The following is a 15921-nucleotide window of genomic DNA, read 5'->3' as shown; positions in this document are numbered from 1 at the left end:
CTCTGTGTCATTCTGTGAACTAAGGGTATGTTCTGAGGAACAAAGGGGTTTAGAAGGAATCTCAGTCTGGTCCTTGTCCTGGCTGTCTCTACTAAAGTCTCTACTAATGATTTTCCTCATGTGATGGTCATGATGTGCTGCATCTTTGACCATTAATCTTGGGTTTCTTGCCCCAAAATTGACAATCTCCTTCCTGAGTTTTAAGTTTCTATTTTATTGGGTTGTGAGTTGGGATTATCAATAATTGTGTTCTTTGTGTTAATGTTGCAAGTTGTTCAACGCTGTGAAGGAGTTGGTTGGTTAGGCTTACTTCAGGCTGGCTGGTGCCAGGGTATTATGGACAGATTTATGACGTGGTCTGTTTATCCTGGACCTCTTAGTGGAATTTGGCTCTTTGGGTTGTTTTGGATTCGAAATTGAATCTGCAGTTGTCTGATTCTCTCTGATACGCTACATAGGCATGATGAAAATAATTTCATAATATAGATAATCTTTTAGAATTAAATTTTTTATATTCTAGAGGAATTGATTGTTTTTTGGACAGGTGTGATGATCAGTGGGTTTGAGTTTTTACCTTCTTCATTAAGACCTGGACTAAAGTATGGGTAGAGTTTGTCAGTAAAAGTCTGACCAGTGAAAGAGTAGATATGAGATCTGTGGCCCACATCATAAAAAGAGACCAGACCCTCCTCATAATCCACAAACACTCCCACAATCTTAGGTTTCCCTCTTTGAGGGAACAGGACAATTGGATTATCAAAAACTATATAGTGATTCTCATTCTTCACAATCACAGTCCAGTATCCATCTTCAGGAGTCAGTGTGGTCTCCCCCTTCCTGTTAATGGATTCTTTGGCCACTCCTAAAATCCACTCAGTCTTTCCCTTCACCTGCACCTCATAGTAAAATCTCCCTGAACTGAATCCCTCATTTGCCAGAACACACAAACCAACATCAAATCTCTTTTCCGGCTCAATGTCTCCATGACGGACTTGTTTTCCATCATCAGACAGGATGAGATACGGATGCGCTGTATCAGGATCCAGAGTCACATCCACTAGATGAGAGATCAGACATTATCAGTCAACCTCACAAATGTTCATATGTATATAATACAGACTATAAAGAAAATGGTGTCAGTCACTCTGTACCTGCAAACTTCTGCACAAACTTCAATGCTGTGGACACAGATGACAATATAAGATGATGAATTTGTATAAGTAAATATAATTAAAGTCTATGAGACAGTCATATGAGGGTTTAAAAGCTTGTATTTTTATTAAAGCTTTAATATTTACAATTATTATTAAATCAGTAAAACTACAATTTTTGTTATTTGACTTGTAAACTGTTCTTATGAGGAGGGAAAACTTCTTAGGCAGGTTGTTTTCAGGCAGATTTCTGATCGTGTTATTAATGTAATTCTTGTGAGTGAAGTTTGCACATGGATAGTTAGGTCAAGTAGGTTAAAATACTTCTTTAACTGGTTATGATAAGGTGAAGTTTGGATAGGATTTAACAGAGTTAGTAAATAATTTTATTACACCAGTTGCTAATGTAATGCTAATATGGAGTGTTTTATCGTTATTTTTTAAATGGTGTAAGCCTTTAAAACTGAGACTAAATAACTGTAATCACCATCATGACAGTGATTCGACTGGATTTAACTGGGAATATTTATTGAAAATAAAGTTACTGACAAAAAAATCTTTAATTTGATAATCACATACCAGTTTGACTGAGTTTTTTACTTAGTGTCTCATGAGTTTTCTTCACTAGAGTCAGAGCTCTGTTCATAGGGAGCACATTCACATCAGAGTCGATACTGATCTCAGTCCAGTTCTTGTGTGGACGGCTGTATAGGGAAGAGAAAGTCTACAGGAAAAGAGAGAAAGTTAGCTCATTTTCCTTTTATCAATTTATTAGTGTTTCATTCTGTTTTGAATGATTTCTAATGACTGATGAGGTAGGTCCTGAACCCCGGAATGAGGCAGATGTTGACAGACCTGTAGTAGGTACAGATGATCGTCAGTGTGTGAGAGCTGCTCCAGCTCAGTGTTTCTCCTCTTCAGATCAGTGATTTCCTGCTGCAGCTCTTTAATGAGATCTTCAGCCTGTTTCTCTGCTGCTTTCTGCTGTTCCTCCATCATCTTCAGCAGCTCAGACTGACATCTCTCAATGGAGCAGATCAGATCAGTGAAGAGCTCAACACTGGCTGATTTCTCTTTCTCTGTGTTTCTCTGATAAATGAGAACAATTAGCAAATTAATTTATGATGTATTTAGATGTATTTATAGTCACCATGAAATTTAAATGGGCAGTTCTTATTTTTTTACGGAATATTGCTGAAATGTATTAGATTATTTGTCTGTATAATCTGTGTAATCTTTAATCAAAATAGCATCCCCTCCCTCTTGTACAAGCATCTCTTCTCTTCCCTGATGATGTAAGTCTCTGGTGAAAGTGTGGGACAACCTGACATGACACAAGATTGCAGGAATAGCAAGCTACAATAATCCAATAATCAAATTATATACCGCCCTACATTTTCCCTTGTTCGAGAAACTGTTTCACTCTGATATATGTCATAATAGAGAAGAAGAAGAAGAAGAAGAAGATCACAATTGCCGCTTCCATTTCATGCCAACTTTTACTTAAAAATTAAATTTCTCATCTACTGGTCTAATGTTACGTGGAAAAAAAAAGTTTAATTCAGCACCTTAATTTATTTATGTATTGAAATATTATGAAACTTAATTTTTTTTTTTCATAATTTAACCACTCACCTTTCTCTTCTCTACTGAGTGCTGGATCTCTTGAATCTTCTTCATTCTGTTCTGGATCATCTGCTGCACGTCTGTCTGTGTCTGAACCAGCAAATTGTACATAAAGAGAAAACAGGGTCAGAAAGCTCTCGAATTTAATGAAAGAGTCATATGGGTTTGGAACAACATGAGGGTGAGTAATTAATGACAGAATTTTCGTTTTTGGGTGAACTATCCCTTTAAGGCCAGTTTGAAAAGCCCTGATTTAATGTAATTTTTAACGGAGTGTCCATTTACACTAAGTGAAAATAGCCTGCCTTTTTGGCAGAGGCTATGTACAATAACTCCATCCACCAATGTGCGGTTGACACATTAACGCTTCAAAAGACAGCTCCATCGTCAGATCCAGTGTTGCAGAGAATTTGGTCTGGACAATTAATCGTTAATCTCGATAACGATATCTACATCTCTCAATTCATTAAAAACAATCGTCACGATATTGGCCGGCTTGTTATTTATCCTGAAAATGTGTTTTTTTCATTTGCATTATCTTGTATTGCTAATAAGTCTTTGCTAGCGTTCATGCTTGTGGTTGCAGATGTGAAGAGATTAAGTGCTTATAACAGAGCTTTTCTCGTTTAAGGATACACTTTCTGGATGGTGTTTTATTTAATCTGTGCAAACTGGCAACCCTGTGCGCATGCTGACTGATGGCGGAACAAGCGCTAATGATATGAAAATGTGCCGGAGTTTAGCAATCTCTCGATATTCTGCTTACACAAAAGTGTCATACTGTCACACCCCTGAACTCTTTGTATTGGTTTTTCCCTTTTGTGCCCATATATGGTTTTCATGTTCCTGCCTTCGTTATGTCATTATGAATTAACCTTGTATCAACCATGTCTTAATTAAGGTTATTGTAATCACCTGTCTTTATAAGTTGGTTTCAGTTCAGTGTTTGTTGTCCGGTCTCGTCAATGTATATGTGAGTGTTAACCTTCCTGTTGTGGATATACCTGTGTGGATTATATTAAAGACTTTATCTTTGACCTTCTTCGTGCTGCGTGCCTTCCTTGCATGTTATGTGACAGAAGACTGGACCAATAAAAAAGTTAGTGGTGTGTTTACCCCGCGTTTTGTTTTTCATTTTGATCAGTGTTTAATTTTTTATTTTTTCCTTTATGAATGATACTGCTGTCCTCATCATCCTGCTGGAGCAGGGGGACCGCTCTCTTGAGGAGCCCACCGAGGACTTCGTGTTTCTGACCAACTACATGCACTACCCGGACAACTGCCTCTGCTCTTTCTATTTTGCTGGACTTAGCACCACCACACGAGCGCAGTTGTCTGGGGATGGTCCTCGAGAGAACCTCACCGCCTTCATCAAGCGGGTGCTGACTGTGGACATCGTGGAAGATGACACCCAGCCTATCATCACCCCGCTGCATGGAGCCAAGGCCCGAGCCCAACGCAGACAGAGAGCCAAAGCCCGCCATGACACATGAGCCATTGCAGAAGAGAGTGACAAGGATTTCATCCTTCCGGCTCTGTTGGGCTTCTCCTTCCCTTCAGCTCCACCTCAGTCCTCTGTTGCTCCGGCTCCGCCACGGCCTTCTGGATCTCCAACTACGCCTCGGTCGCCGAAGCCATCTGCTCCGCCTTGGCCCTCCGGATCCTCGGCTTCGCCCTGGCTCGTCGGTTTTCCGTCTCTGCCTTGGGCTCCACCACTGTCGGTTCGGCCCCCTGGAGTCGTCAGCCCTTCCTCCACCATGGCTCCACCCTCTGTCGGCTCCATCGTGGGCTACCATCATGGGTCCCTCCTGTCTTGTCTGATCCACCCCGGACCCTGCTGTCTCCTCCTTGGCTCCTCCCTCCATCATCACCTCCTCCTTGGACCTTGTTTATCATCCTCCTCCCAGGAGTCCATCCTCCACCAGAGCCTCCTCTGGCACTGACTTCCTGCCAACCCTTCACTGTCCCCTGTCACCATCCCACATCCACTCCTTTGTCCTACTCCCAAGGCCCCTCCATCCCTCCCTTTATTCTCTATGGCGCGAGCTCGTGCCTTCCAAGAGGGGGGCAAATTGTCACACCCCTGAACTCTTTGTATTGGTTTTTCCCTCTTGTGCCCTTATAAGGTTTTCCTGTTCCTGCCCTCGTCATGAGTTAACCTGTGTCTTAATTAAGTTCATCGTAATCACGTGTCTTTATAAGTTGGTTTCAGTTCAGTGTTTGTTGTCCGGTCTCATCAATGTATACTTGAGTGTTAACCTTCCTATTGTGGATATACCTGTGTGGATTATATTAAAGACTTTATCTTGGACCTTCATCTTTGTGCTGCGTGCCTTCCTCGCATGTTATGTGACACAGGTTGGTTAAATGAAGTCATTGTATATGTGGTCAGTGGCGGTTGGTTAAAGGACACATGAAATGTTATTTACCCTGATAGAATAATCGTTATTAATAATCATGATTATAATTTTTTCAAAATAATCGTGATTATCAGTTTAACCATTATCGTGTAGCCCTACAGAGGATAAAGCATGTGTTCTATTATTTTAGATGTGATAGACTCTAGTTCGAATCCACTTTCTGGCAAGCTTTTTTTTCTCCCTTTCAAATTTCATATCATATCAGAAAGGCGTTTATTTTCAATAAAAATGAAGGAAATAATTGAAAAGTTGTAAATAAAGTGTATATGAATATATTATGTTTAATGTCAAGTTTAAAACAGGATAGATATAAAGTAATCTAAATATAACCTAAAAAGTAATCAGAGTACATTTACCTAAAATGAGTAACCTAGATTACATTATTAACTACAGATTTCATAATGTAATCTGTAATCAGTAATAGAATGCAATTTGTCTACCTAGCTCAAATAATAATAAATCCAAAATGTAAAAACATACAGTCTATTCCCATTTTTCTTACAGTACTGCAGATTATGTTCTCTTAATTTGGTTACAAGGTCATGCCTTGACATATCAATCTTCTAGAGAAAAGAAAACTGTATTTCATGTATTTTACAGTGTTTTGTTTGTATCTCTTGCCTTCTTCTGTTGACTCTCCTCCTCTATAGGAACAGTGTTGTGGTTCCTGTGGTCTCCTTCAGTGCAGAACAGACACACACACGTCTGATCATCTCTGCAGAACACCTCCAGAGGTCTCTCATGTTTCTGGCATATATAATCCTCCAAATTTTCAACAGCGTTGACCAGTTTGTGTTTCTTTAGACGTGGGACTCTGTGATGAGGCTCCAGGTGAGTCTCACAGTAAGAGCTTTGACACGTCAGGCAGGACTTCACAGCTTTCTGCTTTCTCTCATCACAGATATCACAGAACACCTCAGATCTTCCTAGATTGAGCTTCTCTTTTAAGTGTTGCGTTCTGTTGCTCCCCTCTCTAAGCAGGGCCACTTGAACCATCCTAACCTTTTCACCCTTTATGGTGCCACTGGTTGTACTAATCTTGAGATCAGGTCTTCTGCTAAATTTTTCATTACAGGATGGACAGCAGCAGGTCTGTGTGTTTGTCCAGCAGTTGTCCAGGCAGGTTCTGCAGAAGTTGTGTCCACATGGAGTGATGACTGGATCAGTGAACACATCCAGACAGATGGAGCAATGGAGCTCCTCATTTAGTGGACCACTGGAGGATGCCATGACTGAAAGATAAGTAATGACAATATATCATCTACATTGCCGAATAGAGTAGTGCACATAATTACATTTGTGTGCAGAATTTGATGATGTATGTAAAAATTATACTAACTAAAATTATAACCCAATGTTTAAGTCAAAACAGCCTTAGAACAATATACAGTAGTCAACATTTGAAGTGGATCAAAAAAGTTCATCAAAGTTGTCCTAAGACAAGAATGGGTATTGTTTTTGGTTTTAGGACAACTTTGATGAAATGTTTTGATCCACTTCAAATGTTGACTACTGTATGACAGCAGCTTATGGCATGACGTTAGAGCAGAGTTGATAAATGTTGAAACCTGCTCCCACCACTAAAACCTCACTCAGCTATAAGCTCCGCCCCAGTCTGAGACTGCTGGTCTCAGGGTGGCACTACAATGAATATTATTGGGTGGTAGAAAAAATTAAATATCTTTCTCAAATATTTTTTAAAAATTTTTACAACAATATTTTAGTACTATTATAAAAATGTGTTATTTTATTTATGAAAGACAAAACAGAAAACATAAGTGCAACATTTCAAACAAATAACCCTCTAAATACCTATTTTAGTTGAGTGAAGTTATGAATTAACTGGACTTTTTTCATTCTGTCTGCAGTTCAAGTACGTTTCCTGTTTCTGCAGCCTTTCATAGCAAACATCATACTTTGCTTCACAGCCAAATAACTGACATTTTTAACATACTTTTTGATACTGCTTCATGTTCTTGATACTGCTCTTCTTTATATTAAGCTACCGAACTAGTGTTTTAATTCCCATCACTTACCTGTGAGTGAATATCAGGTCTGGTTTCTGAATAGAAGTGTTGTTTGAAAAGCCTCCTGTTAATCTGTTTCATTTCAGTTTCACTGCAGTCTTTCTTTCACTTGCCAAGATGTCATATTGTAGCTCCACCTATAATCTTGAATATGGAACCGTTTTTAATTTAACTTTCCTGCGGAGTGTGTAAACCTAAACAGTGTGAGAAACTTACAGAACGTATGTGCCATTTTGATGACAGATTCAGTTCGATTCATTATTCTTACAATTCGAATTTCGACCTCGGTTTTCATCTGGTTTTGCTTCAGGATCTGATTATATATACAGTGGTAGACTAACATAGAACCAAACTTGTTTTATAAACAAAACTGGTATTTTTAGATTGCTATTTTGTCATATCTAAAACAAATCCTTCCTTAATTTTCATACAGTCTACCAACAGCCTCCTTCAGAAGAACAGTTGTTATATAAATTGAGTCACTGTGATTCTGTTTCTCAGGAGCTGGAAACGGTTTGGTTGTGTGTGACTAATGGGACGGATTCAGTCTGGAGCGTCAGAGATCAACTCTCTGAACAGAGATCCAGAGACACACGGGACTCAGAGCTCAGCCTCACTTTACTCTGTTCCACTGACGCTCAGGACAGTGTGTGTGACAGTCATGGATCCAGCGATCAAACCCCCACAGAGTCTCTGGGTTCAGACTGTGACGCTGGAGAACAGCAGATGCTGCAGACGCCACTGAACATGTGCTCAGTCAAACTGCTGGACTGCACGAAGATGAAGATGAAGAGAGAAACCACAGCTGAGGAACAACAGGGCCATGATGATGATAATGATTTTATTCCATCAGGTAATTTTCTTCCCTTAGTGTTTTTTTTTACCTGTTCATGACATTTGTCTGCCATGTCAGTAACTGATAGAAGTTGTTTTAAAGTCACAAAAAACAATGTGTTTTTCATTATTGATCAACAACGGCTCTTCATGCTCAGCAAACAGACCCAACTAATCATTAATGAAATTCATTGTTGACTGTTTCTAGTACTTACAGCCATAATATTATTTGTATTAAGTCACAACAGTTCTGAATGGTGAAACTATTCAATTTCATAATTTGTGAATTTAATTTGATGCTTATTTAATGTTTATTGATATAAAATGATCAAATTCACACAAGGCAGTAAACTGCATTCAGAATAATCCTATAATGGCCAGTCATTTCTTTGTATACTGTACGTCCCTGACTGATAATAATGTGAGCATTGAGTACTGGCAGGAATTGGGAGTGAATGTACAGCACTCTCTTGTACCTTAAAGGAGAAGTTCACTTCCAGAACAAAAATTTACAGATAATGTACTCACCTCCTTGTCGTTCATGATGTTTGTGTCTTTCTTTCTTCAGCTGATACGAAATTATGTTTCTTGAGGAAAACCATTCAGGTATATCTCCATATAATGGACTTCAATGATACCCCCCAAGTTTGATCTTCAGTTTAAATGCAAAAATACTTTTTAACCTCAAACACCCGTCTTTTTTGGTTCAATACGGTCAATACAGTTAGGGTATGTCGAAAAACTCCCATCTCATTTTCTTCCCCATCTTTGAAATCATCCTACATCGCTGCAGAAAACCCAGTGTTTACAAAGTGAACATGCAAAGAAGATCAAATGCCCTTTATATAAAAACAGTGAAACAGCGATATAGGAATATTTTGATGTTGAAGAAGAAAACAAGACGGGAGTTTTTCGACATACCCTAACTGTATTGACCCGGATTACACAGACTATGCACATCACAGAGACAAAACAAGTCAAGCATTTGAGGATAAAAAGTATATAAATTGTCAATTTGTTTCGAAAAATGATCGATCGTTTCGCTAGATAAGACCACCTTCCTTGGTTGGGATCATATAGAGCCATTTGAAGCTGCATTTTGTAAATTTAAACTTGGGGGCACCACTGAAGTTCACTATATAGAGAACATTCCTGAAATGTTTCTTCATGAAACATAATTTCTTATTGACTGAGAAAGAAAGACATGAACATCTTGGATGACAAGGGGGTGAATAAATTATCTGTAAATTTTTGTTCTGGAAGTGAGCTTCTCCTTTAAATACCCACAACGCCCTTGAGCAAGGCACTGAACCCCTAATTGCTCCCCAGTGTGTGTGTGTGTGTGTGTGTGTGTGTTCACTACTCACTGCTGTGTGTATATTTGGATGGGTTAAATGCAGAGCACTAATTCCAAGTATGGGTTACCATACGTGGCCACATGTCACAACACTTTCACTTTTATTTTATTTTTTTAAGGTATAAAATGCATGAACAAGTTTATGAGTAAATAAGGTATAACGTTGTCTGTTTCAGAGTACTGCTCTATTAATGTATTGCTAGTGATGCTAGTAATAAAGATAATAATTAAAAAACAAACAAATTGTCAGGCATTCACCACAGCCACCCTCATCTGACACACACCCGGAAGCTCCACCCACGCGTTCACAATCACCCGAATTCTAATCCTTATCACCTGTTGCTCGTTGAGCCACGCCCTATAAAACAGGACTCTCTGCCATTGTCACATTGTCTGGTCTACCGTTCGCAAGCCTTGTTGCTCTCTCCGTCGATGCTGTGGCGTGGCTCAACTACTGGACTTTGGGACTACTACATCTGCCAAAACCACTCAGTTAAGAGCCTCATTACTTGTTTGATGCTGTTGTCTTTTTTAAAGACATTGTTTAATAAATGGTTGAATAGTATTGCTACTCATCTCTCGTCTCTTCCATCCCCTTGTGTGTGCGTGAGTGTGACAGAAGACCAGACCGACAACAAGAATACACAGCATGAGCACCGAAACACCCGCCATTACTAACCCGTTCTCCGAGTTGGTGAATGCCTTGAAGGCGGCATTTCAACATCCATCGACGCCGCCTTCCGTCTCAGGATCTCCCATGGCCATGCCTGCAACCTTTGCGGGAGAGGCGGCTGAGTGTAGCGGGTTTCTGCTTCAAGTGGATCTCTTCATCAAAATGCAACCACTACAGTTTACATCCGAGGACACAAAGGTGGCGTTTCTCATCTCCCTCTTGACCGGTAAGGCCCTGCAGTGGGCTAAAGCTATCTGGAATGCTGACAATCCTATCATCCATTCATACGAACAGTTTACAAATCATTTCGCCGAAGTTTTTAGTACTACAACAGGAGAACTCGCCACATCGGATCAACTCTTCCGGCTACAGCAGGGCACTTCCTCGGTGAACCACTACACTCTGCACTTCCGTACGCTGGCGGCGGCTAGTGGATGGAATGAGAAGGCGCTGCTTGGAGCCTATAGACAAGGCCTCAATCCCGATCTTCGAGCGGCTATGGCGCTATATGACGACAGCATTGGATTAGAGGCCTTTCTACAACAAACCACCAAGGTTGCCCAGAACCTAGCCGCCTGCCAGCCACCCATTCCCGCTCCTCAGCCTGCCTCGGTGGCTGCTTGTCATCCAGTACCAGAACCCATGCAAATCGACTCCACTCGTCTATCACGTACCGAACGGAACCGCAGGATCGCTAATGGATTATGCTTATACTGTGGACAACCTGGTCATCTCCTCCGTCAATGCCCCATCAGACCCCCACGCCCCGTGGTGAGTACCCTCTTTACAGAGGTGGAAATATCTTCTCTCACATTACTACCCGTGACGTTGCATACTTCTAATGTTTCGCTATCTGTTTCTGCGCTGGTGGACTCCGGCTCCTCAGGCAACTTCATCTCTCAGGAATGTCTGCAGCAACTACAACTGACTCCTCTACCCCATCGTCACGTGCTAACGGTAAAAACTATCCAAGGAAAACCACTGGGGCGTGGGAAAATACGACATTCTTCACCCATCATCACTCTGCAAATTGGTCTGTTTCACTCGGAGGACATCAGATTTCTGGTACTGGAGGATTCCACCGCCAGCATCATCCTGGGACGTCCATGGCTGCAGCAACACCATCCAGAACTCAGCTGGGACCCATGTGACATCCTGCACTGGAGTGACTACTGTAATCAACACTGCTTGGTCAAGATACCCCGACCTTCTGCCGATCACCTCTTCCTCTCTTCGACTCGGATTGAGAGTCCGGATCAGGACTCTGCTCCGGAGGTCCCAGCTGAGTACATGGCATTCCAGGATGTGTTCAGCAAACAAGCAGCCACCCAGTTACCACCACATCGGCCATGGGATTGTGCCATCGATTTGCTGCCAGGGGCCCAGCTCCCCAAGGGGCGAGTTTATCCTCTGTCCATCCCGGAGCGCCAGGCGATGGAGGAATACATCTCGGAGGCCCTCGCTCAGGGATTCATCCAACCCTCAACCTCACCAGCCGCTTCCAGCTTCTTCTTCGTGGGCAAGAAGGATGGGGGTTACGGCCTTGCATCGATTACCGTCAGCTCAACTCCCAAGTCATCCAGCAACCCTATCCGCTCCCTCTGGTCCCAGCCGCCCTCGAAGAGCTTCGTGGAGCCCAAGTCTTCACGAAGCTGGACCTGCGGAGTGCGTACAACCTCGTTCGTATCCGTGCGGGAGACGAATGGAAGACGGCATTTGTAACACCTACCGGCCACTATGAATATAGGGTCATGCCGTACGGCCTCTCCATCAGCCCTTCCGTCTTCCAAACGTTTATGAACGAGGTGTTCCGGGAGTTCCTTCACCGGTTCGTTATTGTCTACATCGACGACATCCTGATTTACTCCCGGAACATGGCCGAACATCGCCACCACGTCCAGCAGGTCCTCCACAAGCTCAGAGAGTTCCGTCTGTACCTCAAACTGGAGAAATGTGAGTTCCACCGACCATCAGTACACTTCCTGGGTTACATCATATCGGCCGAGGGCGTGCAAATGGACCAGGGGAAGGTATCCGCCATCCAGGACTGGCCTCAACCCCTCACCGTCAAAGAACTCCAGCGCTTCCTAGGGTTTGCTAACTTCTACAGAAGATTTATAAAGGATTACAGTACCATCACGGCGCCGTTAACCTCCCTCCTGAGGGGTAAACCAAGATCCATCAGCTGGAACCCCTCTGCCCACGAAGCCTTTCTCCATCTAAAGAAGATTTTCAGTACCGCACCCCTTCTACACCATCCAGACCCGGAACTTCCCTTCACGGTCGAGGTCGACGCGTCCACCACCGGAGTCGGTGCGGTACTTTCCCAAGCGGTTGGTGAGCCTCCACTCCTCCATCCCTGTGCCTTCTATTCCCGAAAGCTGTCTCCGGCGGAGCAGAATTACGACGTGGGGAATAGAGAGCTCCTTGCCATCAAGCTTGCCCTGGAGGAGTGGCGTCACTGGTTGGAGGGCTCAAATCATCCTTTCACCATCATCACTGACCATAAAAATCTCCAATATATCCGTGAGGCCAAAAGACTCAATCCTCGTCAAGCCAGATGGGCTCTGTTTTTCACACGGTTCAACTATAAGATCACCTATAGACCTGGTTCCAAAAACATCTCGGCAGACGCTCTATCCCGACTCCATTCCCCCGAACAATCCGTTGAACCAGAGTCCATAGTGCCCTCCAACCTCATCATCAGTCCCATTGTCTGGGAGATAGAAGAGGACATCCGTAACGCCACTCTCCAGGAAGCTGCTCCGCCGGAATCTCCAGAAGGCAAGATCTACGTTCCTCTCGCCCTACGTCAAACCCTTCTGGACACAGCTCATCGGTCTCCGGGCTCTGGACACCCTGGCAGCCAACGGACCCTCTCGCTCGTCCGGTCTCGTTACTGGTGGCCCAGTATGCGCCGGGATACCATCAGGTACGTCCAGAGTTGCTCTGTCTGTGCCATGTCTACTTCACCCCGCCAACTTCCTACAGGCAAACTGGTTCCACTACCCATACCACAGAGGCCCTGGTCCCACATAGGAGTGGATTTTGTGACCGATCTCCCGGCAGCCGAAGGTAACACTTGCATTCTGGTCATGGTGGATAGATTCTCTAAAATGTGCAAGTTTTTCCCCCTGAAGGGTTTACCTACGGCGATGGAGACTGCCGAGACACTATTCCAACAGCTCTTCCGCCACTTCGGCTTGCCCGAGGAGATCGTGTCGGACCGGGGACCTTCATCTCGCACGTATGGAAAGCCTTTTTCAAATTACTTGGTGTCTCAGTTAACCTGTCTTCTGGATATCACCCACAGACCAACGGCCAGACAGAGAGAAAGATCCAGGAACTCGGACGTTACCTCCGGGCATACTGTCACAAGGACCAACACTGCTGGAACCGGTTCCTCCCGTGGGCCGAGTACGCACAGAACTCCTTGCGCCAAGATACCACCGGCTTAACACCATTTCAGTGCGTACTCGGGTACCAGCCACCCCTGTTTCCCTGGACGGAGGAACCCTCTAATGTTCCAGCGGTAGACCACTGGTTTCGAGAGAGCGAGAGAGTGTGGGACTCAGCTCATATCCATCTGCAGCGGGCGGTACAACAACATAAACGCTTTGCGGACGTCCGACGGAGACCTGCCCCCGAATTCCACCCTGGTGACATGGTGTGGCTGTCCACACGGGATCTCCGCCTCCGTCAACCCTGTCGTAAGCTGAGTCCCCGCTACATTGGTCCGTTCCAGATCCTGAGACGCATCAACGAAGTCACGTTCCAACTTCAGCTCCCTCCCAGGTATCGCATTCATCCCACTTTTCACGTTTCCCTTCTGAAACCTTATCATCCCTCTGTCACAGAACCACCGGGAGCTGAAGTGGAGCCCCCTCCTCCGGAGATCCTGGAACCACCTTCCGTATACACCGTCTACGAGATCCTGGGCTCACGGCGTCGGGGGGGCCGGCTGGAATATCTCGTCGACTGGGAGGGGTATGGCCCAGAGGAACGATCCTGGGTCGCACGGGACGACATCCTGGACCCTACCTTGCTCACTGATTTCCATCGCGACCATCCGGATCAGCCTGCCCCTCGCGGTCGAGGTCGCCCTCGACGTCGTGTAGGGGCGTCGGGAGCCGCCCCTGGAGGAGGGGGTAGTGTCAGGCATTCACCACAGCCACCCTCATCTGACACACACCCGGAAGCTCCACCCACGCGTTCACAATCACCCGAATTCTAATCCTTATCACCTGTTGCTCGTTAAGCCACGCCCTATAAAACAGGACTCTCTGCCATTGTCACATTGTCTGGTCTACCGTTCACAAGCCTTGTTGCTCTCTCCGTCGATGCTGTGGCGTGGCTCAACTACTGGACTTTGGGACTACTACATCTGCCAAAACCACTCAGTTAAGAGCCTCATTACTTGTTCGATGCTGTTGTCTTTTTTAAAGACATTGTTTAATAAATGGTTGAATAGTATTGCTACTCATCTCTCGTCTCTTCCATCCCCTTGTGTGTGCGTGAGTGTGACACAGATGTTTTGTGTTAATAAGTGCAGTTACTAATAATATTATGTGTATGTTTTTTTTTCTGGTAAAGCACATTTGTCAGTAAAGCACTGAGCTTGAGTTGGGAAGCATACAAGTTTACTTTAATTAACAACAGTAACATTTGCATGATCTAGTTTTTATATAGAAAATATGTATTCTACTCTTATTAAATGTACCATTATTCTACTATATTATTACACTGAACTGACCAACAACTTCAGTGATTTTAGAAAAGAACAATCTTTTCTTACCTCATACACAAAAAAAAAATGTGCAAAACTTTAATAAAATTTGATTTTTTTTGATGATTTGATATTTTATAATGGTAATTTTATAATTTCAAAATATAAAGCAAAAATGAATGACTAATAAACCAATAATTGCTTCTCTGCTGCCATCTACTCTTTATAATTTTAATTTGATTTTGTTTTAAAATTTTATGTAAGTGTTTGTTTACCACAATTTTATGTAAGTGTTTGTTTACAACAAAGTATATTTGGTCATCCCATTAAAAAATAACCTTTAAATTGGATCATTTTAGAGCTCTAAAGTGCTGTAAATAGTTGTGTGAAAGGTAGTACAAACCCTGAAATAATGTAATTACATCCGACTATTTCTGCCACAACACAGTAGTTATAGTTAGCATTTTAGTAACACAATTCGAATGCTTCTCAATCATAGGCGGAAGACCATCACACGTGGTCTCCCTCCTATGCTTTTTTTAATAATACAGCATAATTTTATAATAGCCCTATACCATATTTGCCGGAAGAATAAGCCGCACTTGAGAGTCACAGTGGGTCATTTGAGAGAGAAACTGAGATTTTGTGAAACCTTGCTACATATATGGAATAATCGTTTTATAAAAGCAATAAGCCCCGTGAAGCCGTGGTTTACAGTGAATTTACAACTCTGCTTCGCGACGTGCGAATATGACTTCACAACGCCCCTTAGCTGTTATAAATTCACTGTAAACCACGGCTGTAAAATACAGGTAAATAACATACAACATTAACAAACATAAACACTATTAATATGCATATTTTACTCCCCCATACTCCATGACAAATCCTTAAAATAATGGTATTTAAGAAAAAAATAACTATTAACTATTAATAACTATAATTAACAAGATTGAAAAATTTAAGTAGCATAAAATAAAGCTATGTAGTAGCCTATATAAAAATAGCCTATATAGTGCTATTCATTACAGACAACATTAATTTTAAACGTCAAGCCAAACAAATTTATTGTAAGTGAAACTGGACTGACGTTGAGCTCATGCATCT

General features: G+C 42.7%; 1 protein-coding gene across 1 annotated transcript; it reads right to left on the bottom strand.

Moving 5' to 3' along the window:
* Positions 1–364: 364 nt before the first annotated feature.
* Positions 365–7438, bottom strand: LOC127154552 (E3 ubiquitin-protein ligase TRIM39-like). Its single transcript, XM_051096151.1, has 7 exons — positions 7234–7438; positions 5819–6429; positions 2787–2867; positions 2007–2240; positions 1731–1875; positions 1152–1178; positions 365–1057 (listed from the first exon to the last, which is right to left on the bottom strand). The coding sequence occupies exons 2-7, from the start codon at positions 6425–6427 to the stop codon at positions 510–512; spliced, it is 1644 nt and encodes a 547-aa protein (XP_050952108.1). The 5' UTR covers positions 6428–6429; positions 7234–7438; the 3' UTR covers positions 365–509.
* Positions 7439–15921: the final 8483 nt, after the last annotated feature.

Source organism: Labeo rohita, chromosome 23 (assembly GCF_022985175.1).
Source record: "Labeo rohita strain BAU-BD-2019 chromosome 23, IGBB_LRoh.1.0, whole genome shotgun sequence".
Taxonomy (NCBI): Eukaryota; Metazoa; Chordata; class Actinopteri; order Cypriniformes; family Cyprinidae; genus Labeo; species Labeo rohita.
Note: the sequence above shows the minus strand (reverse complement) of the source record. Positions and strands in the feature narration are given on the sequence as shown.